General features: G+C 48.0%; 1 protein-coding gene across 1 annotated transcript; it reads right to left on the bottom strand.

The window, feature by feature from the left end:
* Nucleotides 1-8023: 8023 nt before the first annotated feature.
* Nucleotides 8024-23362, bottom strand: LOC124477563 (TCDD-inducible poly(ADP-ribose) polymerase). The gene is made up of 7 exons (XM_047035443.1): nucleotides 23114-23362; nucleotides 21180-22229; nucleotides 14551-14737; nucleotides 13945-14132; nucleotides 10724-10990; nucleotides 9054-9311; nucleotides 8024-8752 (listed from the first exon to the last, which is right to left on the bottom strand). Exons 2-7 carry the CDS (start codon nucleotides 22211-22213, stop codon nucleotides 8563-8565), a joined length of 2124 nt encoding a protein of 707 aa, XP_046891399.1. The 5' UTR covers nucleotides 22214-22229; nucleotides 23114-23362; the 3' UTR covers nucleotides 8024-8562.
* Nucleotides 23363-26396: the final 3034 nt, after the last annotated feature.

Genomic DNA, 26396 nt, shown 5'->3' with positions numbered 1-26396 from the left:
CCCCTCTCTCTCTCTCTCTCTCTCCCCCACATTTGCATGTAAGGCACAATAACTACCCGGTCAGTAAAACGATGTCTGAATTCTCGGGGGGGGGGGACAGACCAGGGCTCGCAACTAACTTGTTTTCGTCACTGTCCCAGTACTGTCCCATAGTGCAAAATGAAACGGCCCAAACTGAACTTGACCTGTCCCAAAATGTACATGTGTTTTTGCATTATTACATTCTGACATGGGTCTAAGTTATTTGCAACACTATTTAAGTAATCCATAAAGTCGAGGGGATCAAATCAATATCTGAAATTCAATGTGAAGACATACACAATAGAACACACATTCATGGTGGTAACACAATTCTTGGTGTGGCTGTAGTAAACAAGTTTCAAAAGGTTTGAAAAAGTTAAGAAAGGTTTGAAAGAAAAGTTTTGAAAGGTTGAAAATATATGAGCAATTTTTTTAAAATAGGTTTGCATCATTGATGAGGACTTGATGAGGACTCTACTTAACTTGACTGTACTCTGCTGTGCCTTACTCTACTCTGTTTTAGGCTTCTCTGTTCTCCGCACCCCTTTCCTTTCACTGTGTGTGAAAAAGGGTTAGGGGAAAAAAGGTTTACATTTACATTACATTTACATTTACATTTATTCATTTAGCAGACGCTTTTATCCAAAGTGACTTCCAAGAGAGAGCTTCACAAAGTGCATAGGTCACTGATAATAACAATTTGTTTATACTGATAATAATTTTGTTTACCCCAAGTTAAACAAAAATATATATCGAAAAAATGATTCCTGAAAAAAGTTTTGAAAAAAAGTTTCTGAAAGTTTGAAAAATATTAATGGACAAAAGTTACGAAAGGTTGAAAATATATTACATATTTTTCTTCTCAAAAATATGTTTTTTGCTTAACTATTTAAGTAATCCATACAGTTGTATAGCTCAAATCAATGTCTGAACATCGTGGTTTAATTGCTTTAATGATCTATCAGTCCCACCACAATTCTAGCTCAACAGCGCGTATACCGGGAAACCAAAGCTGAAGACGCATCAACTAACTGTAGTGTAGCTAACTAGCTAACTGTAGCTAACTGTAGCTAACTGTAGCTAACTGTAGTGTAGTACTGTAGCTAGCTGCCTACCAGCTGTGACAGCTGGTATCCCTTGCTTTAGTTCAGAAAACTGGATATCATATCAGCTACAGAAGAGCACATCCTAGCAGCCATAATGTAGCCTACCATTTTGCTTACCTGAGGCTGGGCTGGATTGAAGCCGGCTGTGCTCCGTTTTGCTCCGAGCTTCTGAAATGACCCACGGACCGGTAACTTGTATAGCTGAGGTAACTAGGTAGCTACTGCTGTGTGGGACTGCTAGAGCAAACCAGAAAGTACGAAGGGCGGAAATACAGGGTATTGATATATCACAGCGTGGAAGCATAGCTAGCTACATAATATGTTATCATCCTGGCCTGTGGCGGGTAAATGGGTGTGTGAGAAGTTCTCATTTTGAACACTAAATTCCCCTCAATCAAGTACACAGTCTGAGAAGAAAGTCACCCAATGTTTAGGTGTTTTGTCAGTTTAGACCTACGCTGTCAACCAGGCATAACGAGGCCAGCGCACAGAAACGTGAGGCACACGCCGGCGCAAATGTTCCCACTCCTTCTCTACGTCGTGAAAGGTTACTCAGGCAGAGGCGAGGTGCCTTGCTCACTCCGCCACGAACGGAATGCCGTCGACACGACGCTGCCAAGCCGTGTGGGGGGACGTGACCCGGTGCTCTTCGTTGCCTTGGCAACCTCGTAGCTGTCTGCTGCCTGACGCAGGAGCGGAAGGACACGATGAAGACGAAAAAGGGGATGACATCATTCTTCTTTTCACCTCTGGAGTAAACAACGCCCTCGGGGACTCCCACATGTTCTTACATGTTCTCTAAAATAAGCTGGTCGTGCCTCTGCCTCCGCAACTATTCAGCTGCTCAGTCTGAAGAGGTTTGCAGGCCTACACCTCTACTCGGGATTCTGCCGTGTGAGGTAAAAACGGGCCTAAAAACGATTCAACTGTAGTTAACCCTGCGGTCTGCTCAAAGGGTGATTATCTTTCTCCCCCCTTTCCTTTTCTCTATGTCTCTCTCTTTCTCCTTTCCTCTGCTATGCCGTTTAGGGTCTGTGAGAGACACACACCAGATCACCAAGCTGAGTTAACCATACTGTATCCACGTCGTCCCCCCTCCCCCCCTCATCAACCCCCTGCACCTAGATTGTGTGTATCTGTGTGTGAGAGCTATGCGCTTGCATCAGGTTGATCAGGCATCTCATTATAACTGCCAAACAGTATCAGATGATTGGGGAACATATGCCCCCAAGGACCCGTTACCACAGATACAGGCTCAAAAACAACAAACAGAATCAAACTCGAGGAAATTATGGTAACAACCGACTGACAGACTGCTACATGCTGTGCCATAGCATAGAGGGTAAGCTAATTATCCAAATCAGTCATATTGTTAGTCCCTAAAGCTGAGTAGCTATACCAATCACGTTGGCAAGCACACTCGGCAGTTTAGCTGTAGTTTAGTAGCCTGCTCTAGCTTGTAGGCTGACAGGCAATCTGGCTATAGGCCTATAACACTGCAAAGCTGCCTTGAGTTAGCAAGCTAGCTAGCAGGGTTGTATAATGAGGTTTGGTCTGGTCTGAGCTGGGGGAGAATGAATGGAGAACAGCTGTTTAACAGTGGGGAGGGGTTGGCGACGGGGAGGGAGAGAGCGAGAGAGAGCAGGCGGCGAGAGAACATGTGGATAAGAGAGCAAGGAAGAGAGGGGAGCGCGCACGTGTGTGTGTGTTGCGAGAAAGGAAGGAGAAAAGGGTGGGCAGGCGAGTAGGAGGGCACATAGTGTACAGATCACTACGTGCCAAAAGACACAATTCTAGCAGCAGCTGAAACCTGACCTCTCTCTCTCTCTCTTTTTCTCTCTCTTTTTCTCTCTCTCTCTCTCTCTCTCTCTCTCTCTCTCTCTCTCTCTGTGCTAGTCTGAGGAGACAGAGAAGGAGAGACAGAGGTAGAGGAAGGAAAGCTGAGGGAAGGAGGGATGAGTTTTGCAGACGTATCACTGGGCCATACGCATTCCTGAAGGGCTGAGCTTCCTGTTTCTCACTCTCCACCTCCACTCAGCTCACGCTGCACGGCACGTACGCATTCTGTCACACACACACACGCACACACACACCTCTCCCACATGGTGCCTGGCATATTGCAGCACCTCCCAGCTCTTTAGTACAGGAAATGGGTGAGGGCAATCTTTTGTTCGTTCTCAAACACACACACGCTGACACACACACACCGTCTAGGCAGAGGAACCCTTCAGAGTCCCCTCCGTCAAAAGAGACTTCCTGGATATATTTTTTTTCTTCTTCTGTTTTACATGAAGGGATTTTTTCCACATTGGCTGCTTATTGGAGGATAAAAGGGTTTTGATGGGACTCGGTGCCTTTGAGCCCTCCTCTCTCTCCCTCCTTCCTTCCTTCTTTCTTTGGTCTTCTCAGAGAACTATCCGGGCTTTGGGGCGACTGGGACCATCTCTGGGGGAAGGGATGGATGGTGTAGAAGGAGAGGAAAAGAGCGAGATGGAGGAGAAGTAAAGTATCATCTGCTCTTCCTGTCTCTGCTACATGATGAGGCGGCATGGCGCAGAACAACATGGCTGACCCCTGAGACACAGATCTTTTTGTGCTGTGGCGAGAGAGAGAGAGAGAGAGAGAGAGAGAGAGAGAGAGAGAGAGAGGGAGGGAGGGAGGGAGGGAGGGAGAGAGAGAGAGAGGGAGGGAGGGGAGGGAGGGGGGGGGGGAGAGAGAGAGAGATGTTTTATATGTGAGGGATAGTGTGTGAGGTGGGGACCGTGTGTGTGAGAGAGCGAGAGAAAACGAGAGGGCACTTACTCGTCATTGTGTGTGAGAGAGAGCTTGTGTGAGAGGCTGCGCTTGTGTGAGACCGTGGATGTGTGTGAGAGAGAAAAAGCGAGAGCTTGTGAAAGTGTGTGTGTGTACTGTAATCCTTCATGCCTTAGGGAGGGCCATACACGGTCAGCCCTTTCCTGTTGCTTCCCATTAATTCCACCTGTATACACTGAGCCCCACACCAGCCATTGCCCTTCCTGACTTCGTCACCCCTCCCTCCACCCATTCCTCCCTCCACTCCTCCCTTCCTAATCCCCAGATGTAAGCTAATGGAACACCCAGAGAGAGAGTGGACTGTTCTGTTCTAGGTATCTCACAATGGAATGTGATTATCCAGAACCAGAAGTTCTAGACAGTTTCTGAATCACTTCCAAAGCCAGGCCGGTCTATTCTAGAACGTTCACGGCTGATGAACCGAACTGTGGCTTGTGCGGCTTGCTCACTGCTCGCAGTGAATTATTAAGATTGGACAAACAGCCTTGCATAGGCTGTCATGTTAAAAGAGATAGATGCATTGGCGGGTTGAACGTTGAATATGTTGTAAAAACTCAATTATTAAGGCTGAATCCATGTAGCTGTGGCAAGATAAACATCCTGAATCTTTACACAAACATGCATGGAAAGAACACGTCCGCACTATACCGGTTCCCGGTCAAACTGACATACACCAGTCTAAAACTACTGTGATAAAACAAATGACATTATATCTACTCATCTGGACATGTGGGTAAGGTCATTTATCTCAGAGATTCAGGGATGCTAAGTTCCAGCAAACGTCCTGAGCCACACACACACACACACACTTCCCCGGTTCCTACTACATTACCAACACTGAACCCAAGCACAGACTGGAACACTGCCCTGAACCAGTTTTCTATTCTTCATTGGGAACTTTCTACCTGTTTCAATTCCTAATAGACCAACTCCTGGAAATCATCCAAAAAATTTTTCCTCTTCTCTCCTTAACTTTCTTCCCTGACTGACTGAAGTGCTCTGAACCCCAATTAGAAAAACAGAAGATGACAGCAAAGCCAGTGGCGTGAGAGAGAGAGAGAAAATGGGGAGAGAGAGAGAGGGAGCGAGCAAACCACACAGAGACAATTAGAGAAAGGGACGAAGGTCAAAGGAAAGACAATTAAAGACCTAGTGAAAGGTCAGACTATCTACTTGTAGGTCAGAGGTCAGCTAGCGAGACAGAAAGGGAATCCCTTTCTCCCTCCGTCCCTCTCTCCCTCCCTCCGTCCCTCCCCCCACCCCTCATTGTGCCGAGTCGTGCCTAAAGCACAGCCTGAGGCAGGGTCTAGAAAGGTCACAAGCTCTGGGCGGTTTTAGAAGGTCGTGCAAAGTTCACGACACAAGCCTACCCATATTTGGCCGCTCGGACTCTTAAAGGCTTAGGGCAGAAATCTGAAATGATGGAGAGGGGGAGAGCAGAAAGACAGAAAAAGCCAACTGGAATGTTCATTGGTTGCAGCTGGGCATTGTCAGGAGCAATATGAACCTGGGCTGGAGGAAGTGTGTGTTTGTGTGGGTGTGTGCCCTATGCATGTGTTTAGACCTGTGTGTGTGTATGAGGGGGGGAAAGAGGGACATTGGGGCAACCCGGGCCCGGGTTTAAAGATAGAATGTGTGTGTGTGTACCTCCATCTGCATGAGCCATGACAGAGGTCAGAGCAACAGGGCCCTGTGTGATGTATGTGTGCAGGGTAATGTGTGTGTGTGTGTCTGTGTGTGTGTGTAGGGGTGGGGCAGAAAGTGTTGGAAATAGCACAGTCGTACATGTGTGTCGTGTGCCCAGTACATGGAGGTGGGGGGGTCTGTGTGAGGAGAGCTCGCTGAGGTATGCCATTCATCAGAGAAACGTTGGAGCGCTGAATTATTGAATGGAATCACAAGTCTGACGTCTCCTGCAGCCGTGCTGCAGTTACATTAGTATGTTCAGCGTGTGTGTGTGTATATGCTTGCTCAACTGAAGGACATCCTGAGAAAAATCCTGCAGTCTCCCCACACCATTTAAAGATGCAGGAAACGTGCTGGTGTGGTCTGTCTGTGTGTGTGTGTCTGTGTGTGTTGCAGATCCAGAGCGTTTAATATTCCTGATATTATCAGCCCAACACGCCTTCCCCCCCAGCCTCTCTCCTTCTCCGTCCGTCCCTCCCCCTTTTCTTCACCTCCGTTCTTTCTCTTTTCCCTCTGTTTGCCAGCAGTCATTCCTGGTGGGCAGTCAGGCAAACACAACCAGCCAGCATCCACTGCATAACTCTGCATGACAGAGAGAGAGAGAGAGAGAGAGAGAGAGAGAGAGAGAAAACGGAGCAGGACATGCATTTATAGACTGCACCTGATGGCTGTTAAAGCTCTGTTTGCAGTTGCTGTTTGTGTTTTTGGCAGGTCGTATCCTGGTTATCTTTATAGTCTTGAGGGTGTAAGGCAACGATTATGTTTAATGTGCTCTGTGTGTCGTTGTGATGGCTATGTCCTGTTTTCAGCTCAACCATCTTTCTACATCGTAATTGTTCCTGTGTGGAGCAAGAAAATATATCTCTCATTGATTATCCATTGATCCTGAAACATCTGGGCACACCCGCACACTGCCATTGGTAGCCTGGACACTAGGAAGGACGGATGAAAGAGACGGAAAGAGAGAGAGAGAGAGGAGGGGCAGGGAGAGAGAGAGGTGGGGACAGGGAGGGAGAGAGAGAGGGGGGGGGGCAGGAGAGAGAGAGGAGGGGCAGGGAGAGAGAGAGAGAGAGAGGGGGGGGGGCAGGGAGAGAGAGAGAGGGGGGGACAGGGAGAGAGAGAGGGGGACAGGGAGAGAGAGAGGGGGGGGGACAGGGAGAGAGAGAGAGGAGAGAGAGAAGGGGGGGCAGGGAGAGAATAGAAAGCAACCTGCACAATCTTGCATGCACACGAGGAAAGCACACACAGCCTAGGGAGCATGAAGCGAGAGAGAGCTAAATATCTCCCTCCCTCTCTTTGCAGCTCATTCTCTCCTCCCCCTATCCAAACCAAAGAACAGAGTTCACAGTAACACAGCTATACATCACAGTGACCCCAGACAGGGGAGAGAAAAGCAGAGTGCAGGGAAAGAGGGAGAGACTGTGGGATGATAGCGGGACAGTTTTCAAAGAGAGTGAAAAAACGTAAAGTCATGGCAGCGCGTAGAAAGCAGAAGCTAACACGAGACGGAACGTTTCCCCTAACACGGGGCGAGGGAACGTTTTTTGAAGAAAAATGATACAATTATAAACAACTGAGAAATGGAAATAAAAATGTCTTGTCAAAGACAGACACAGATAAACAGATAGAGAGCAGGAAGCAGAGAGGACTGGTTTGCTCCAGGAATGACTGGCAGTTGAGATCCCGTGGATGGGGGTTGAGGCCTGCTGTTGTTCCCCCAGCGCAGTGCTTGCAGCCTGGGGGAAGATACTCTCTCTGCCAGCCTGCCAGTTCTGGAACCTGTTAGTTCTGGAGTTAATGTCACACGAGGGGATAGAGAGAAGGGGAAGCAGAGGCACGTGGAGGAGAGGGAGGTTGAATTCACAAGGATGGACGACAGAGAGGTGTTTGTATGGAGGAAGAGCTGTCATCAAAAGACACATAAAAGCAGAAGCAGTTGTTTTATAAGCGATACGATGCTCTATTAAGCAGAGACTGAAATTAGAGAATAGAGCTATCTGGGCCCATTGAGTGGGGACAAATAGTCTGTGACAGCATTTTGAATTTTTCTTTTAGATTATTTATTTACTCAATGTTACATTAACTAACATAAATAAACATTTTTATGAACAAAAGGCACACAGTTGCAAATATAAACAAGGAGAACATCTGTACAGCTTTCTCTCATGCAAACGAGGATACACCCCTGGAGAGGGCGCTTTGTCAAGTAGAGAGAATAGGGTGTTAGGGTTTGGTTTATGTTATCGGATACATGGAGTCCCAATAAAACTGTCCACTGTTCAGCTCGTGGAAACCCAAACGGACAACGCCAAGGCAAAATGTCCGTTCCAATGGTACTGGCTCCCAGTGAAACCTGTCTACTGTTCAGCCACAAAATGGCCGCCAGTAAAGGTAAACGTCCATCACAGAATTGGCTCCCAGTGAAAACAACGCCTTATGTCCAGATCCAAAATGTCACCGGTCAGTGGCCATTCTCTCACGCAACACTGGGCACTGGTGAAACTGCTCAGTTGTTGTTTTGTTTTAAAACTTTTTTTTTTTATTATTATTTGTTTTTTTGAAGAGGCCACAAAATGGCTGCCAACTAAGCCACAAATTCAAACACACAGCTCACAGACAGGAGAGAGTACGAATGGGTGTGTTGGTAGGAAACAGTTGCCATAACTGTTACCATGGTCACTGTATCCTGAATAAGGAGGGGATTGGGTACATATCCATAACACAAACACTCTGTTACCAGGGTACGTGTATCCAGGGTGGAGGCCTTGGTTGTTGTTGTTAGCTGGTGCTGCTACGCTAGCCACTAGACGGCATCTTAACATGACAGAAGGATAACTCTGGGTTGGTTCTGTCAAGTCAGGTCTTTGCTGGTCTAGCCTTGTCCAGTCTGGTCTAGACTGGTTCCAACCAGTCGTGTCTGTTCTGAGTTCTGAGTTCAAATGGCCACAGTGCTGGGTACTTCTTCGTACTGGATGATGAAGTATGGGTAGCTCTGGTCGTCGTTGAAAATGACGTAGATCTGGGGGTCCACCCAGTTGTCCACACACGAGTCGTACAGGTCGCTGGAGGGGTCCCGGGGGCTGAGTGGGGGTGGTCGGCGCATGGAGGGGTTACCCACAGTAAACCTGCAGGGGCAGGAAGAGAAAATAAAGATCAGCTTTGGAGACACACGGTCTGATTTTTCTGTCTGGTTTTACAGGCCTTAAATGGCACATTTAACATGTGGTTTCAAACTTGCACATAAACGTCTACTATTTGCATCCCTCCCTGACAGCATACAGGTAACAGTCTCCATACAAAACAACAAGGCGGGCGGCCGAATGCCAGGAACTTTCAACACCATTCCAGTACTAGACCTAAGCCAAACCAAACACAACCACACACACACACCAGAGAGCTTGCAGCCCGACCCTAAAAAAAACGAACCTTCCGGTGAGGACCTTGGCCAGGAACATGCAGTGGACGCCTTTGGGCGAGCGCTTGGAGAAGTTGTGCGAGTACACGGCCTTGCGGGCGAAGTAGGAGCCTTGTCCGAACATGGTGGCGTGCTTGCCGCAGACGCGCGGGTCGAAGTTGTGCTTGCAGATGCCTTCCACCACGTCCGAAGAGGTGCCGTGGAACAGGTGTCGCTCACTCAGCATCCTGTCCATCTCCGACAGGCGGCGAGACATGTATTCCTTCTTCCTGCGGAGGAGAGAGGGGTGGAGGAGTGGAAAGAAGAGGGGAGGAGGGTTAGACCAGGCTTGGAGGTGGGAAAGATGTAGCTAAATCAACTGTATCTACTGAGGCAGCAGATGTACTCTTAACCCTCAGTTGGGGTCAAGCCTGAAAGATTGGGGCGGGGGGGGGGGGGGCTTTTTCTTCTTCTCCTGTCTTGTTTTGTTTCTACCAAGTACCCCACTAATCTGGCTCTTTTCATTCAGACACACACATGCTCTTTCTCTCTCTCTCTCTCCCACCCCCCTCTCTTTCTCACACAAAGGGGCACACACACACCCCCACACACACACACACAGAGGGTGTTAGATCTGAGAAAATCAGGCAGTGGTGCGGGGAGGAGAACACTCCGGATAGACCGTGACCCTGCGGTGACCTCCCTGTGACCTGAAAGCTTGTGACCTGACACAGACTGTCACCTCTCTCTCTCTAACCTTTCAATGACTTTCTTTCTTTCCTAGTCTCTCACTGTTTTTTAATCCTTTATTGTCAGGATACATTTTGAGTTTCACACAACTCACCCTAATCCTAATCACACACACAGGGACTAATTATACATTCACACAAAGGTCAATCAGGGACACACACAGTCACTGCAAACAAGTGAAAACACAAACAATTAGCACATCTCTCACAGGTTCACATGCCTTCCTCTGGGTGACTCATTGCCAAGCAGACAATCCCTTCCACACTCCCCCCCGTGACTCATCATCTTCTTGCTACCTGCCATTTTACTTTTCTAAGGCTACAAGATTTGAGGAGTACAAACAGCAAGGACCCCACTTCCTCATCCTTTCCCCCCGTGCTCGTGTCCTATACAAACACACACGCTCACACACAACTGACAGTGCTAAAACTCAGCCATTGTGAAGCGCCGCAATCCTGAGTAAATTATTGTCTTTCAGCGTCTACAACATAGCTCTAGAGTTAGTTGTTTCAGGTTTCTAGATTATTCCAACACTCAAAACCTGACTCTACATTTACATTTAGTCATTTAGCAGACGCTCTTATCCAGAGCGACTTACAGTGAGTACAGGGACATTCCCCCCCAGGCAAGTAGGGTGAAGTGCCTTGTCCAAGGACACAGCGTCATTTGACACGGCGGGGAATCGATCCGGCAACCTTCTGATTTCTAGCCCGACTCCCTCACCGCTCAGCCATCTGACTCTACCCAAGCTAGCCTGGACCATTAGCGGCGTTCGATTCCCAAAATATGACAGCTCAAATTCCAAAGAGCCGGTGCTATTTCCGAAACGCATACTGCTCAAAGTGACTAACCATTTAACAACCATGTTATCTAAGTACAACGCAGAACAACAGCTTAACAGACAGTTAAAAACCGCTAGCAAGTTCTACTGTGACGGGGGGGATGGTCTCACCTCCTGTATTTCTCCCAGAGGAACGAGTTCTGGACACGGAGGATCTTGAGGATGCGGAACTTTGTCTCGGACACGGTTTTGTGGAAGAGGGTGTAAACGGTCCGGTAGCTTCGGTCGTCACGGGATACGGGCACCTGCAAGAAGTCCTGGCTGGTTGTCATGGGCAACCAGGTCTCGGGGAACACACTGGGAGGGGCGATGGAGGTGGGCGAGAGGGGGAGCGCTACAGAGAGATCGACCGTGGAGGAGGAGAGGCCGCCGAGGGTTCTGTAAGAAAGGAAAGAAAACGTCTGTGATGATGTTGTGTATCAATTGTAGGCCTACTCAGCGGAGTTACTCTGAGTTTGTCTAGGGTATTTCGTGCAACCGAATCAGCGGTTCTCAGAGCATGCTGCAGTTTTTGTTTGGGGCTTGGTGAAAATGAAGGCCAGACAGCCCGAAAAACAAAGAAGAAGAAAACACAGAGCCAAAACACATCATCTGTCAGAAAACTGCCCCAGAGAAAAGTAATAGTCTGGCATTTGAGTCAATAACAGAGAATTCGTTGTTATGTTATCACTCTTGTCTCTGTCCAAATGCTGTTAGACTTATCATCTGTGTGGATGTGCATGCCCGTGTGTGTGTGTGTATGTGCTGTCAGGATAGCAGCATGATTGGTATGGTTCTCACAAGGCAGCGTGACAGTTTCTCATCTTCTCTCTGTCTCTGTCTCTCCCTTCTACCTCGCCTGGTGGAAATCTGGCCTTCCTATCGTCGTCTGGCTTCCCCACGTGTTTAAACAGATCACAGACGGCGTGTGGGAGAGAGGGTGAAATTAGAAGATGAACAGATAACGATGGGGAGAAATAAAAAAGAGCAGAGAGAGGTAGACAGGGAGGGAGGGAGACAGAGGGAGGGAGAGAGACAGATAGAGAGACAGATAGAGAAACAGTCAGAGACAGTCAGAGAGAGAGGGAGACAGAGAGAGAGAGAATACCGATCAAGCTAATGGCCTCCACCCAGTGTCTAGGACAGTGTGTTCTAGGGCTGGGCGGTATGGCCTAAAATGTTTATCACGGTATAATTCGTAAGCACTGACGGTATCGGTATTTATCACGATATATTCATTATTCTTAAAATGTCATGGCAATGCAATCCGCACTGCAGCGGCTAATCTACTGCACTCAGACGGATTTGAATTGGGTAACTCCGGTGTGTCACTGTCACATGAGAAGAATTTTATGAATTTTGCAGCATTTAATTGCCACGGAAGATCGACTTCTCAGCCTACGCGTTTAACAGTAGCCTACGTTTATGGGATCGCAAAAAAACTATTTTTAGAGTTAGCTCTAGCTATAAACAATTATTACATGGATGAATACTCGATTCTGTTGGCCTACAATAAACATACATTTCACAATTCTAACCAACCTGGCATTGGATTTGTCAAAGGCATTCTGGTAGATTCATTTTCGCATACATGCATGGCTTTCAGGTGGTGAAAGAGATTGCTAATGTTTCCACCTTTGGCTAGCCCAATTCGACGACACAACTTTAAGAGTAGGCTACTGTTTGTTGATCGATTTATTTTTTACCAATTCTTCTATTGTCCGGCAAATCAACCCCACTGGCGTTATTTTCAGACATCATTAACGCTTGCTTACACTTACCATCAAAAGCAGTTTACTCATATAAATGTTTGCTTCCTGTGGAGTTGCGCTAGCTTGTTTGTTGACTTTCATTGGCTGGCACAATGAGTGCAGCGTCCATGCTGCATGTTTTTTTTGTAAAAGATACAAATTTGAACTAGCCCACTAGGGAGTATCACTTGACTTGTATTTTATACCAAACAGAAACACTTTACTAATACATTTATTAATATATCGTGATATCCATGATATGGCAAAATCCAAATCATGGCACAACGCAATACCAGTATTTGCGTTCATACCGGTATACCGCCGACCCCTAGTGTGTTCTAACACAAACACACATCTATGTGCTTGCTACTAGGACTTGTCTTCATATTAAACAAGACACATGAGCCCAGAGAGAGAGGGAAAGAGACAGAGGGAGACAGAGAGAGAGACAGAGGGAGAGACACAGAGACAGTCAGAGAGACACGAGGGAGACACAGAGGGAGAGAGACACAGAGGGAGAGAGACACAGAGGGAGAGAGACACGAGGGAGAGAGACACGAGGGAGAGAGACACAGAGGGAGAGAGACACAGAGGGAGAGAGACACAGAGGGAGAGAGACACAGAGGGAGAGAGACACAGAGGGAGAGAGACACAGAGGGAGAGAGACACAGAGGGAGAGAGACACAGAGGGAGAGAGACACAGAGGGAGAGAGACACAGAGGGAGAGAGACACAGAGGGAGAGAGACACAGAGGGAGAGAGACACAGAGGGAGAGAGACACAGAGGGAGAGAGACACAGAGGGAGAGAGACAACAAACAGTGGAAAGGTCCCGAGGACATGGCTCGCATTCCAACCTCCTCAGAGTCACGTTTACACTCCTCCATCACTCTGCTGCTCGCTCTCTCTCTCTCTCTCTCTCTCTCTCTCTCTCTCTCTCTCTCTCTCTCTCTCTCTGTCTGTCTGGAATTCATTTAGACCCCTCCCTCCATAACTGCCTCTCTCTCTCTCTTTTCCATCTGTTCTTTCTCTGTCACTAGCTCCAACCCCTATCCACACCTCTTTCATTCCCTCGCTCTCCCTTGTTTTCCTCTCCCCTCTTTTCTCCCATTCCATCTGTTAATGTCAGGCTGTGTCAGAACAGCCTAGTCAGTAGGACATGAAGACAGACATACATACCAGCACCAGCACAGTGTTCCAGTTACCTAGCTGGCTGTGCCAAAGTGCTACACTATGAACAATACACACACACACAGTACATGGAGGTCCAATGTCACTGTGTACAAATTGCAAGTGTGCCTATGTACCAAGATACAGTACTTTCTATGAGGCAACGCTAGCTAGCAGGGTCTGGATGTACAGGACAACCCTGGTGTCTGGTACTGTGGTGTTACTGCTAGGTGGTATGACCACTGTTGGAAAATAATGCAGCTACGAGGCTGCACAATAAGATTAGGGTGCTGGGAAACCCAAGGTTGCCGGTTTGATTCCCTGTGTCGACATACCCCCCAAAAGTTTGTATCTGTATGGTAAAGTTTCCCTTGGTGTGTGTGTATGTGTGAGCGTGTGTGTGTGTCTGTGTGTGTGTGTGTGTGTACACTCACTGGAGGTGTGGCGTGAGGACCACCGAGGACAGAAACATGGGCCGTTTTTTGATCTGGCGCCGAAAGCCGAAGACGGCGTTCTGCTGGAATCCCTCACGGATGTTCAGGATGTACTGGTTCTGGAGGGTGATGAAGCGGACTTCCTTCAGGCCCCGAGTACTGGCCTCCTCTATGAGACGTACCACTGGCTGGGGGGAGGGAGGGAGGGAGTGGGGGGTAGCAAGACAATGAGGGGTAGGGGTAAATGTCATTGAAGCATGATGACACAATGTTCAACAAGGTAATAATCAGTGAGTATTCAATACTGGGAAACAGACACTCTCACACAGAGCTGAGTGAAGGGAAACCAACATGACTGGTAATAAATGTTCCTTTTTTCCAGTAACAATTATGCAACAGGGTGTCAGATGCAGACAGCAAGAGAGCGTGTGTGTGTGCCTGTAAGTGAAAGGAACACAACGTTTTCTGTGTTTCTGCGGAAGGAGACGGCAGAATGCCGGCTTAAACTGGACCCTGTGGCCTGAACAAACCCCCTCTCTGTGAGAGTGTGACACACAGACAGACACACACACACACACAGACACACACACAGACACACACACTCACCTCGGAATACTCCCTCCAGCCAAAGTTGTCCCTACAGTAGTACTTCCAGACGGTGTAGCAGCTGGGGGTGGGGTTGGTGTTCATGGGAGGGGCTGAGGGGTTGGAGGGCGTGGTCAGTCTTCTGACTCGGTCAAACTCCAGGTCACACACTCGCATGGCCCCGAAGTCCAGTGAAAAGACACGACCCCTGCAAGACACAACACACAAACACAGTCAGTCAGTGTTACACAGTAACACTATATACAGTCATTACATATTGTAGTTACTGTGTTTAGAAAGTAGATCACATCATCTCTGTCTCTTACACATGTACGAGTCTGCTGGTCTAGGTCAATGCCTCATTATGTTCACAGTGTGTGTGTGTGTGTGTCTGTACCCCCCTGCCCCTGGCATGGTGTTTCTGGGTCAGACACAAACACGCACAAACACACGCATGTGGATGGTCTTTGCAGGCACGCATGCAGTCAACACACACACACACACAGTATATGAACATATTCACACTGTAAAGTAACTGCACACCAGCACACACACACATATTGTATACCAACATAAGCACTCACACACTTTATCCCAACACACACATGTCAGTAAAGGGAATCAAAGATGAGGGTTAGAGCATAACCATACACTCTGACATGAAACAGACAAACACGAGTAATAATGCGTGCGTGCACACACACCCACACATCTTTCTAGTGGCTTAATGTGTTAATGGACTGATAGATTTTTAGTTGGGAGTCTAATTGGAAAGGGGATCAAAGGTCAGATGTCTGTTCAGACTGAGACATGGAAGGAGAGGGGGTTGGTTAGAGAGAGAGAGTGTCATCTGTCCAGGACAAAGCTTATGTTATGAAAGAGAGAGAGAACCAGAGGAGGATTTAATGAGTGTGTAGTGCGGGGGGGGGGGGCATGTCCGAAATATAATCAACAGAAACGTGCATGTGATACTCCAGAGTGTTAAACATAGATACGGCTTTCCTGTATGGTGAAACTGTCCAGTCATGGTTTATGGTTTCACCCAATACCTGACAGAGTTACTGTAGCGTGCATGTCTGGTAAAAGCCTAGTCACTGCTTCCACAATTACACACGCAACACGTACACAGGTCTTTTAGTGCACGCAAGACACACACACACACTCATTATTAACACACAATTACAGTTACTGTTTCCTTTAACTAAGGTTCTGGCGGTAAGGGGGAGGAAGTGAAACGAGGATGTGATTCAGCACACGTGTCCTGGAAACACGAATGCTACAATCTCTGACCTCTGTCGCTCCCTTATCTACCCCCCACCTTCCACCACCTTCCAGATACACACACACACGTTTTCTAAGTTACCATAGCGCAGGCGTTGTAGGGCCGTCGAGTCATCAAGCTGACTGCACCCCTCAGAGGCTGGGGGAATGAAACAGTAGATGAGGGAGAGGAGGAGGAGAGGAGGAGGAGGGGAGGAGGAGGGGTGGAGGGGAGGAGGAGGGGTGGAGGAGGAGGGGTGAAGGAGAGGAGGAGGAGAGGTGGAGGAGAGGAGGAGGAAGAATGGAGGAGGGGTGGAAGAGAGGAGGAGGGGTGGAGGAGAGGAGGATGAGAGGTGGAAGAGAGGAGGAGGAGGGGTGGAGGAGGGGTGGAGGATGAGAGGAGGAGAGAAGGAGGAAGAGAGGAGGAGGAGGGTGGAGGAGAGGAGGAGGAGGGGTGGAGGGGAGTAGGGGGAGAGGAGGAGGAGGGGTGGAGGAGAGGAGGAGGAGGGGTGGAGGAGAGGAGGGGTGGAGGAGAGGAGGAGGAGGGGTGGAGGAGAGGAGGAGGAGAGGTGAATGAGTAGTGAGACAGAGGGGACAGCCTGTAAACATGGGGGGGGTGTAACCAGGGACCTTGTTCTCTCTCTCTCTCTCTCTCTCTGTAATTCATTGACTTTGTTCTTGCCCTGTCTCTCTCTTCCTTCCCTTCTGTCTCTCCCTTGTTCTCGGAGCGTCTGATCTTTCATTTCGCACCACTCTGTCTTCCCCACCCTGTTCTGATCCCTGCGTTCTCTCCCTGTCTCCTCCTCGTTCTCCTCTCTCTCTCTAGGAACAGAACTGGCTCTGCCTGCCACCCGACATTAAGGAAGGAGAAAGGCCCTCTGGGTTAGTGCAGGACTCTCTCTGTGTGTGTGTGTGTGCGTGTGCGTGTGTGTGTGTGTGTGTGAGAGGGGCCGAGTGGGGCTGCATAAGCTTCGAGAAAGAAGAGGCTGGCTGACATATGACATACACAAGTGTGTGTGTGTGTGTGTGTAGCCTCTGTTGTATAAGCCTTTCAGTGTTGCCTGGCACTGAAACAGCTCTCTCTCACACACACACACACACACCATTGTTTAGCAGGACTGTTTGTGAACTTTGTCACTTCTTGCCAGCATGAGCCTCCCCCTATCACTCATGGGTTACAGATGGCTGAACGTCCGTGTTCCAGACAGCCCGAAAATCCCCTGATTGACCCTCCCTCCCTCTCTTTCTCCCTCCCTCTCTCTCTCCCTCCCTCTCTTTCTCTCTCCCTCCCTTTCTCTCTCCCTCCCTCTCTCTCTCCCTCCCTCTCTTTCTCCCTCCCTCCCTCTCTCCCTCCCTCTCTCTCTCCCTCCCTCTCTTTCTCCCTCCCTCTCTCTCTCCCTCCCTCTCTCCCTCCCTCTCTTTCTCCCTCCCTCCCTCCGATCCCTCAGCTAGCCGCCATCTAAAAATAAAATTCCATCGGTTCAATTAAGTGCACTGAGAGAATCTGAGGGCAGCCTATCAGGTGCTAGACAGAGCTCAGAGACACGCCCCCTCTGGCACTGCCTATCCTCAAGTGCTTAAGCTTAATTTTTACAGGCTTAACTTTTTTTTCCATGCAAACTCACAAAGACACAGTATCCTAGAGAGATGGTATGGTTAGGAGTTGAGGTGAGTGATTTGTTCATTTGAAAAGGAAAGGAATTGTGTGCAGTGAAATGAAGAAAGGCAGAGGGCAAGGAGGGGTGGAGAACAGAGGGAGAGAGAAAGTCGAGAGGAGTGCAGTCAAGTCAGAAGGTCGGGGTCAGGAAGCCCTTTGATGTCCTGCTGCCCCAATCAAAGAGCAATGCTGAGGTCGCCACGGCAACGAGGGCTATGCCAGCCTCGCGATGCTGACGCATGTCAGGTCACAAACACACACACACACTCAGCGGAAACACACTGTACACACACACACACACTCAGCGGAAACACACTGTACACACACACACACACACACATCTGAGAGCAGGTCTCAGACATTAAGGGGTTAGACCAGGAAGTTTTTAATTACACATCACACAAACAAGCAGAGCAGTTGAAATAACAAGGTTGCAATAGGTTCACGCCTGGAGTGGGTTTTTGGGGTGGGGAGGGGGACTGAGATAATTAGCCTTTACACCCCTATTTATGTCTGTGTCCACAGTCTAGAGTGAGACAGATACCTCACTCTCATTGCATCTTCTCTCTCTATGTCTCTTTCTCTCGGTCTCTCTCTCTCTGTCTCTCTCACTCTATCTGTCTCTTTATCTCTGTCTCTCTCTCTCTGTCTCTCTCTCTTTGTCTCTCTCTCTCACTCTCTCTCCCTCACAAAGAGTTCCTGAGGCCTTTTCTCACGGGTACACCCCAGCCTGCATGCCAGCATCAGTCACGCTGTTGTGAAAGTCACAGACCAAAGGGGTGTCAACACACACACACGCACACACCAGTATATATCAGTCAACCACCCCTGTTCATGTTCAGGCTGGGGTTACACACACAATGTGGGTATTTTTCACTTCCACATAGAACACATAGGACTGCTGAATGAAAAAGTGCTTACTCTTCCTCCTGTCTTGTTTTGGTTCTGTTTCTGAGATGTAGAAGGTGGCTATGGTAACAAACCGAACACACACACACACATACATACACACACACACATACATAAATACACACACACATACAGAAAGGACATTTCTAAGCTCCTAATATTCCTTGAAACATGCCATTCTGTCTCTTTCGCTCTCATTTAATCAGACCGATATCTCTGTCCCTCTTTCTTACAGCAGAAAGGGGAGAATAGATTGTAGTTATTATTCCAGGTATTGAGAAAGAGAGAAGGGTGTGGACAAAAACAAGGATGGACAGAGACAGAAGAAGACGAGAAACAGCTGAAGTGAGAGAGAGAAAGAGAGATACTGAGAGAGATACTGAGAGAGAGAGAGAGAGAGAGAGAGAGAGAGAGAGAGAGAGAGAGACAGAGAGAGAGAGAGAGAGAGAGAGAGAGAGAGAGAGACAGAGAGAGAGAAAAGAGAAAAGAGAAAAGAGAAAAGAGAAAAGAGAAAAGAGAGTGGGAGTGAGGCGCCGGAGGTGAAGGAGGGAGAGGATATTGCTTTGGTGCACGAACACACACACGCAATCCCATCCACTGTTTCATTTTCAAAGGGAGGGAGGGAGGGAGAGAGAGATACTGAGAGAGAGATAATGAGAGAGACAGATAGACAGAGAGAGAGAGAGAGAGAGAGAGAGAGAGAGAGAGAGAGAGAGAGAGAGAAGCGGGGTAATGACAGTGAAACATTTTATAAGCTGTCTGATATGTTATGATGACCTTTCTAACATGTGCACACACACACCCAAAGAAGCACCGCTAATCAAATGTACATACATAGTCTGACACGGTCTCTTTTTAAACACTCTACACACGCAAGGTAACTCACACAAAGGCTTAGACACACACACACACATTATCTGACAAGTTATCTCCTCTCCCACGCTAGGCCAAACACACACAGGCTGATTGAGATACAAGCACCAACTGAACCACACACACACACACACACTCTGTCACACACATGGAAATACACACACACTTACACACCTTGGTGTCAGGTCACGCTGCCCTTGGTGTTCAGTGACTCTTTATGTCAGTAAAGACACAACTAAACCTTGGATTGCCCGGCCAACACAAGCTCTCTGTCTCACACATACACACACTCTTTCTGCTCTCACACCTTGTTTCTCATGTACTCATGGACAATATCCCAATTCACACGTCTCTTTCCTGAACGAGTTATACCGATTAAGTATTAAGCAGTGTTTCACAGATAACCCTGTGTTCCTCACTTTGAAAGGACGAACCAATAGTTTTACTTGTTGTCTTTTAGGCTAGTATATACATAGCATACACAACCAGGTCAACAAAATACACACAATAAGCACTTCCACACACACACACACACACAGGACGTTTTCCCTCACACACACACACACACACACACACACAAACAAACAGGAGCAGCAGGCAAAGAACGCTGTTGCCATAACAACGGCATCGCCCCTTCAGTCATCTCATCTCTTCAGGTCTCTGACACTGCTATCAGCTGTGTCCGGTTACCACGGTGATAAAGTATTGCCCAAGGTGGGCGAGGATGACAGATGGAAACAACCACACACCCACACAAACACACACACACAACTCACAAGGAGAAGTTTGTTCACAAAGTAAGGTCATTGCCATGTCCTCACTTTGTGTGAGTGTGTGTCTGTGTCTGTGGTTGTTTGCACTGTAAACATTTTCAGAACTAAAAGAGAATGCACCCAAAGGTTCCGGAGCGTGAGCAGGTATTTGGAGTGGTGCTCCATCCGTGCACAAGGCAGCTGAATGCTGACACGGCCCAGACGGCTCGGAGCGGGCGGGAGGCACATCCATGCTCACAGGCTCTGGGTTTACAGAAGCAGTGGATGACATCCTGAGTGTGTGGAGGAACACCTACATCAACAGAAGCACGCACACACACACACACACACGCAAACACACACACACACACACACAAACACACACACACGCAAACACAACAGCCAACCTCGTTAACCAGTATTACCCTTTAACGGATGAGCATGTCGTGAAATAACCCTGTCATTCCGTGTGTGTGTGTGTGTGTGTGTGTACATGCGGTGTGCTGCTGGAGCAGGGCACTGAGGCCTGACAAGGCCCTTTTGTGTGACACGATGGTTTATCTCTGTGTCTCTGGGAAGGCTTGCATGTAAGCAAGCCACTGAGCATGCCTGTGAAGTGGATTTGAGAGAGTGTTTGTGTGCCAGGCAATAGTATGTGAGAGAGAGAGAGAGACAGAGAGAGAGAGAGAGAGAGACTGATAGAGAGAGAGAGAGATAGAGAGAGAGAGAGAGAGAGAGAGAGTCAGACAGTGTGTGTCAGTGACAGCACCAGGCAAGCGGTGGGTCATGCGAGTTCAAAGCTTAGAATGGGACTGTACTTCCTGGTTTGAGCTAAGCCAGCCAATGAGAGGGTTGCATCTCTCATACTAAAAAATTAAAAGGAAGATCATCCCATTTGACAAGCCACGTGAGATATAGGACTCAAAACTACTTATAGGAAAATTATTATATTTATATATAAATATATATATATAATATGTATATATATATATGTATACACACACAAACACACACACACACACACACACACGATAGCACCTGATACAAGTCATGCAGTTTGCATTCACACAACTGAGTTCAAAATCAATCAGCTGTCTTTCTGCACTTCAAGAATAAAAATAAATAAATAGAAAAACACTTAAACCCATTTCTGCTTTCACACACAAGCGAAACAGGAGGCGGCAAGTAAAAGCACTTACCGAAATTTGAGCCTGATTTGCTCATTGTCCGGATTGCAATAGAGCCGCTCCAACTGCTCCTGCGAGTCATCTGCAACGCTCTGCCAGGTGTGGGAGTCGCTCCTCCGGACCTGCCAGTGGTACGGGAGCACGGTGTGGTGGTGGGCGCAATCACTCCCATACACACACAAGCCCTGCAGGAACTCCACACAAATCGAGACCGCGTCGGCCTGTTGTGTGTGATACTGGAGCTGGGTTAGAAGCTCAAAGACAAGATCCAAGGAGGCCTCTTCGCTTTTATCCTGAAATATCACTCCTTTGTCGGACTGGGGAAGGGGAGGGGGGTCGCTGTCTTTGATGGAAAGGCAATTTGCCCCCCGCAAGGCTTCTGGGGCAAACAGGTCGCTCATCTTGTTGCCCCCATCGCATGGTGGGGGTAATTGAGGGGTGTCGCTGGTGGGGGGTGTTACTGCAACCGCCGTCACGTCGTGCGCCCGGGAGGGAAGCTTTAGTTGGAAACAGCGCTCGTTAGTGTCCATTGTGACTCTCTGGAGGTCGAGGGTTACCTTGGGCCTTTCCCCCCTCTCAGTTTCCTCTAGCTCGGCTGAGGCGTCTGCCATTTCCGCGTCCGTGGTACTAGTAATAAGCCCTGCCACACCGGCGACACCCGAATCTTTTAAACACACCTGGGAGATGTGCGTCTGTTTCACTACCGCTGCGGTGCACAGGTTGCCCGGCGTCCGTCCTGGTGCATTCCGCAGGACAAAGACCCCATCCCCGGTAACGAGAGCGTCACTACTCAATAGCGACGTTAGAATGGGGTCCTCGAGCGCTCGGAGACATTTTGAGTCTACTTTCCTTTGTCCGTGTTTCTTTTTAAAATAAGGTTTCACTAAAGGTATTTTATCGGCAAGTCCAACTAGGGGTTGCTCCGTGAAACCCCGATCCCCCATATTTATGCTCATATCCAGTGCTAACCCGGCAGGTCCACTGTCCAGAACCTTGTTGTCGGTAGCGTCTGTCGTTTTCTGTAGGATATGCAAAGTTTTCTCCATGGCCACTGGAACACTCCTAAAACCCAACCGTCCCAGAAAAGAGAGACAATGTTAGGCAACACCTAAACTTCTAAATAGCCTACGCCTTCCAGAAGTCTCTTAAGTCCGTTTACTGTTTCCAGTGAGACCGAAAACTTAGTCATCATTGTCTTGTCACAACACGGACGCTATATTAATTTAGCCTACACGACAGCCCTATGAATCATGAAAATGCGTCTTTCTTTTCTGGTATAGGAGTTAGTTCACCTAACCAGTGAAACGGAAAGCAAACTGTCTCGCCGTCATATCTCTCTTTTGCCCCTTCCCCCAAGGGAACCTTCCGAGTGGTGAAGCTAGCCTACTGGCTACAGCGGGTACAGAAACTCAATTTTGCATTCTTTATTCTATAATGTTGACTAACGTCACACTGCAATTGCAGTGCGTCTAGGAGATACAATCATAGTAGAACGGTAACAGAACGACCTCCCTCTTGAGAATATTTTGATCATCAGAGACTGATATACGGTGTCTACTGTCTACGTGCCCGTTACAAATCGCTGCTCGAGCAAGTTTGCACGTACAGTCTGAGTTAAAGCGATCCACACCGAAAGAGGGGGATTGCGGTGAAGCAACAAAGACGATGATGATCCACAGCATTTCCCGTTTTCGTAAGCACTGAACAGTGTATCTACACAAATATAGGCTGCAGTCGATTCTACGTAGAAATGTCGTGTAAGCTATTACACGATATAAATGGTGTGTTTTCGTCTCGTCTAGTCTCAGTTTTCGTCGGGTGAATAGGCTAGCCATACTGGGTGCCGCAACACAGACAGGCTGGGTGATTTATGTAGGCTAGCGCTTTTACCCCCAAGCTATTCCAGCATACAAAACGATCGAACCACACATACGCACATTCCCTACCTGTTTAAAACCCGTTTCCCCCTTCCGCGATAACGTCTATTTCGTGGAGAAATCCACACTCGATCATCGATATACTTCGTTTAATTAATCCACGATTTCAGAAACCGGCCCGGGATATGGGTAATACGTGACAAAGCGGCCGTTTGTCACTCGTCCTCCAGGCTCTACCGGGGCTCAGTTCCGCCAACTCCTGTGATGGAGAAAGGCAGTTCGCAGCTGTTGCGGGGAACGCGCTGTGCTCGCTTCTCCGAGCCACTCACATTGCTCAAACCAAGCCGGGGGCGGGACTTGGAATCAAGAGAGAGAGAGAGAGAGAGAGAGAGAGAGAGAGAGAGAGAGAGAGAGAGAGAGAGAGAGAGAGAGAGAGAGAGAGAGAGAGAGAGAGAGAGACATGGAGGGGGCAGGGAGGGGAAAAACGAAACTGGTGAGTCGTCAGGACTTTATGCCAGGAAGCTGTCCTACTGGAACTCTAAACACCCAGCAGCAGACTCATAAAGGTGTGTTAGGGAGAGCTGTGTTCTCAGTTGAGTCACCCGGAGTGCCTCTGTAGATACCAGAAGTTCAGCGGCAGAGCACTGGCTAATCGGCAGACGGGCTGTGTCAAGGTTGTTTGCACATTCAAACTGTAATTTCCAGTACAGCGAGAGGAAAGGAGATTAGGTTAGCACAAATACACCACGCTTGTGCTTACACATGCTGTGCTTACACAGGCTAATAGGCCTACGACTTTTTGTGCAATAATCACGTGATATTGTGCGCATATATCTAAAACTTTTGGATGGGGATTAACATGGGATTGTCAACCCCGTGTCTAACCAATTAGCACAGCCTTCCAGACCGTGCGAATTTATTGTGTGTCTACGTTGATAGACAGTAGAGTGACGTATGCGGAGCGTTTTACGTATTTGCGGACATACAACGAATCAACGTTAATAACAAAGGTAGAGGTCATTGTTTCCTCTTAAGCGTGCGACCACTTTTCGCATGCAAACCTTGTTTACTCCCGGCTCCTACACATGCACATGCCGCGGATTTACCCTTAGCACACTTCGGTCTGCAGTCCATGGAACTGGCAGGGCAGACATGCGTGAGACGCAACACACACTAGCCAACGACACACTCGCACGGGGTGGGGTGTGTGTGTGTGTGTGTGGGGGGGGGAGGGGGGGGGGGGGTAGTGGAAGTGAAAGACAAAGATGAATGGCTATATACGTCCACAGATTGTAGAGGTCACGCTCACCAGTGCGGTAGGTTTCCCAGGGTAACAATTAGGTGTAGCCTATAACTCTTGCCCAGACATAGTCTGTGCGACATGCCGTCAACACCGTTAAGGAAAAAATAACCCCCCAAAATCCTGTCTAATTGTTTAAAGATAAAAAAAATGACGTTGGCCTTAGTTAATAGTTACCAGTTTATACACACACAGCCTATAACGTTTCCAGCATTCCTCTCAAACCAACGTGCATCACGTTCTTTGTTCTTGTTTTAACATGTCTGAATTGGTCTCAAAGAAGATCCTGAAAATTTCACTTGTCTATAAAGAGCAGAGCAATGAACCAATCATGCTTGTCCCGCAAAACATTCCTATCACGAGCCTACTTAATTATCGGCAAGAATTTAGTTCAGATTTGTATTCTTATAGTCTACAGTTCTTGGCAACTGACGAGACTTAAGCACAAATGAGACATTTATAAAATTCCAGAAACATTGAACTGGTGGTTTAGGTGAGAAGCCTCGTGCCATAGGCACTTGCGTTCTGTATCGTTGTTATCAGATTTTTTGTATCGAGTCTGCGTAGCACAGATGCGTGAAGAAGGCACGTGAACGCTATGCCCAGTTTCATGCATAGACCTCAGACCCTTACAACCTGTTTGGACAAAATGTACCCTGTAACGACCTCGGCAGGTGGATATCCTATCTTACTGGTGTACCGTGCCTTTTTGAATGGTTTCAGTAACACCCCACCACACCCACTTGACGACCTTGTCACTTTTCTTATGCGGAATTTGACGATAGTAAATTAAGAGCAATGTTTTAATGAGTGTATATTGGACAGCAAAGGCCCGCTGGTTGAAGCTCTTCGGGGGACAATTAGGTCCCCTTCATCTTTCAAGTTTGACAGCAAACATTCCTCAGATCCATTCAGGTCGACCAAAACTCGGTGCAGATCACCTAAGTTTGAGTGTCTCTTCCGCTCTCTCTGAGTTTGCCGTTCTGTTTGGTTTCTCTATTACTTTACACACACATAGTACACAAACACACATAGTACACACACACACACACACATAGTACACAAACACACATAGTACACACACACACACATAGTACGCACACACAGAAGACGTCCCCATTGGAAAACATGTACTTAATTTCTGCTTACAACTCATGACAGATACCTTGCTTTGGCCAACATGACGCATCTCAGAAAAGTACTACCATTTATTAAGAGTGATGTTTCACCAATATGTTTATATGACATGACAGTATATTAAAAAATCTAAGTTTAGATTTGTATAATTTTTGTGTCATAATAACATAACATTGTATATGGTGTTAAAGAGTGTTTAATCCCGGGACGTTGTAAGATGGCAAGGCTACCAGGAAGCACTGTTGTGACGTCAACATATTTGTGGAGAATAGCACACTAAGTGGGTGTGTGTGTGTTTGAGAGAGAGAGAGAGAGAGAGAGAGAGAGAGATAATGTAGGTGAGAGGCCATTCTTGTGAGTCATGGCTGAGTTGGGGGATGGGGACATTACACAACTGAGGTGAGATGGGAGGGGGGGTGGGAGGCAGGGAGGGGGGGGCATGGAGGGTGGGGGAGGGGGGGGTCGGGAGGGGGGTGGGTTGGGGGGGGTAAGAGTGGATGAGGGTACGAGGAGAGGGAAGGGGTTTAGGGTCACCAAGACAAAAGGCCATAGCTTAGGAGGGCAGGAAGTAGGGAACAATGACCTGTACTTGAGCAGGATCTCTGCTCACACACACACAAACACACACACACACAGGTTGCATTCAGAAGTCGATCAAAGGCAGACTCATTTCTTCTCTGGAGCCACCTGGATTGGTAGTATAAGAGAGAGAGAGACAGAGAGAGTGTGTGTGTGTGTCCAAGCTTTTCAAAAGTGCCGCCACAGGAACCTGTTGAGCGTGCACCATTTCAGGTTACCAGGGTCGTTGTTGTTTAGTGAAACATCTTTCTTTTGCAGTGTCTGCACAGTTGCTGCTCCATTTGTTTGAGTTTCTCTGTGAGGTCTGACTAAAGGTGACATCACCCAGAGAGGCCC

The sequence above is a fragment of the Hypomesus transpacificus genome, chromosome 15 (genome assembly GCF_021917145.1).
Source record: "Hypomesus transpacificus isolate Combined female chromosome 15, fHypTra1, whole genome shotgun sequence".
In the NCBI taxonomy this organism is placed as follows: Eukaryota; Metazoa; Chordata; class Actinopteri; order Osmeriformes; family Osmeridae; genus Hypomesus; species Hypomesus transpacificus.
Note: the sequence above shows the minus strand (reverse complement) of the source record. Positions and strands in the feature narration are given on the sequence as shown.

Coding starts and splice junctions, on each gene's coding strand:
- LOC124477563 (XM_047035443.1), bottom strand. CDS start 22,213: ATGGAGAAAACTTTGCATATCCTACAGAAAACGACAGACGCTACCGAC. Junction 14,738..21,179: donor CAAATCAGGCTCAAATTTCG/GTAAGTGCTTTT, acceptor TGTGTCTTGCAG/GGGTCGTGTCTTTTCACTGG. Junction 14,133..14,550: donor GCTGGAGGGAGTATTCCGAG/GTGAGTGTGTGT, acceptor CCCTCCCCCCAG/CCAGTGGTACGTCTCATAGA.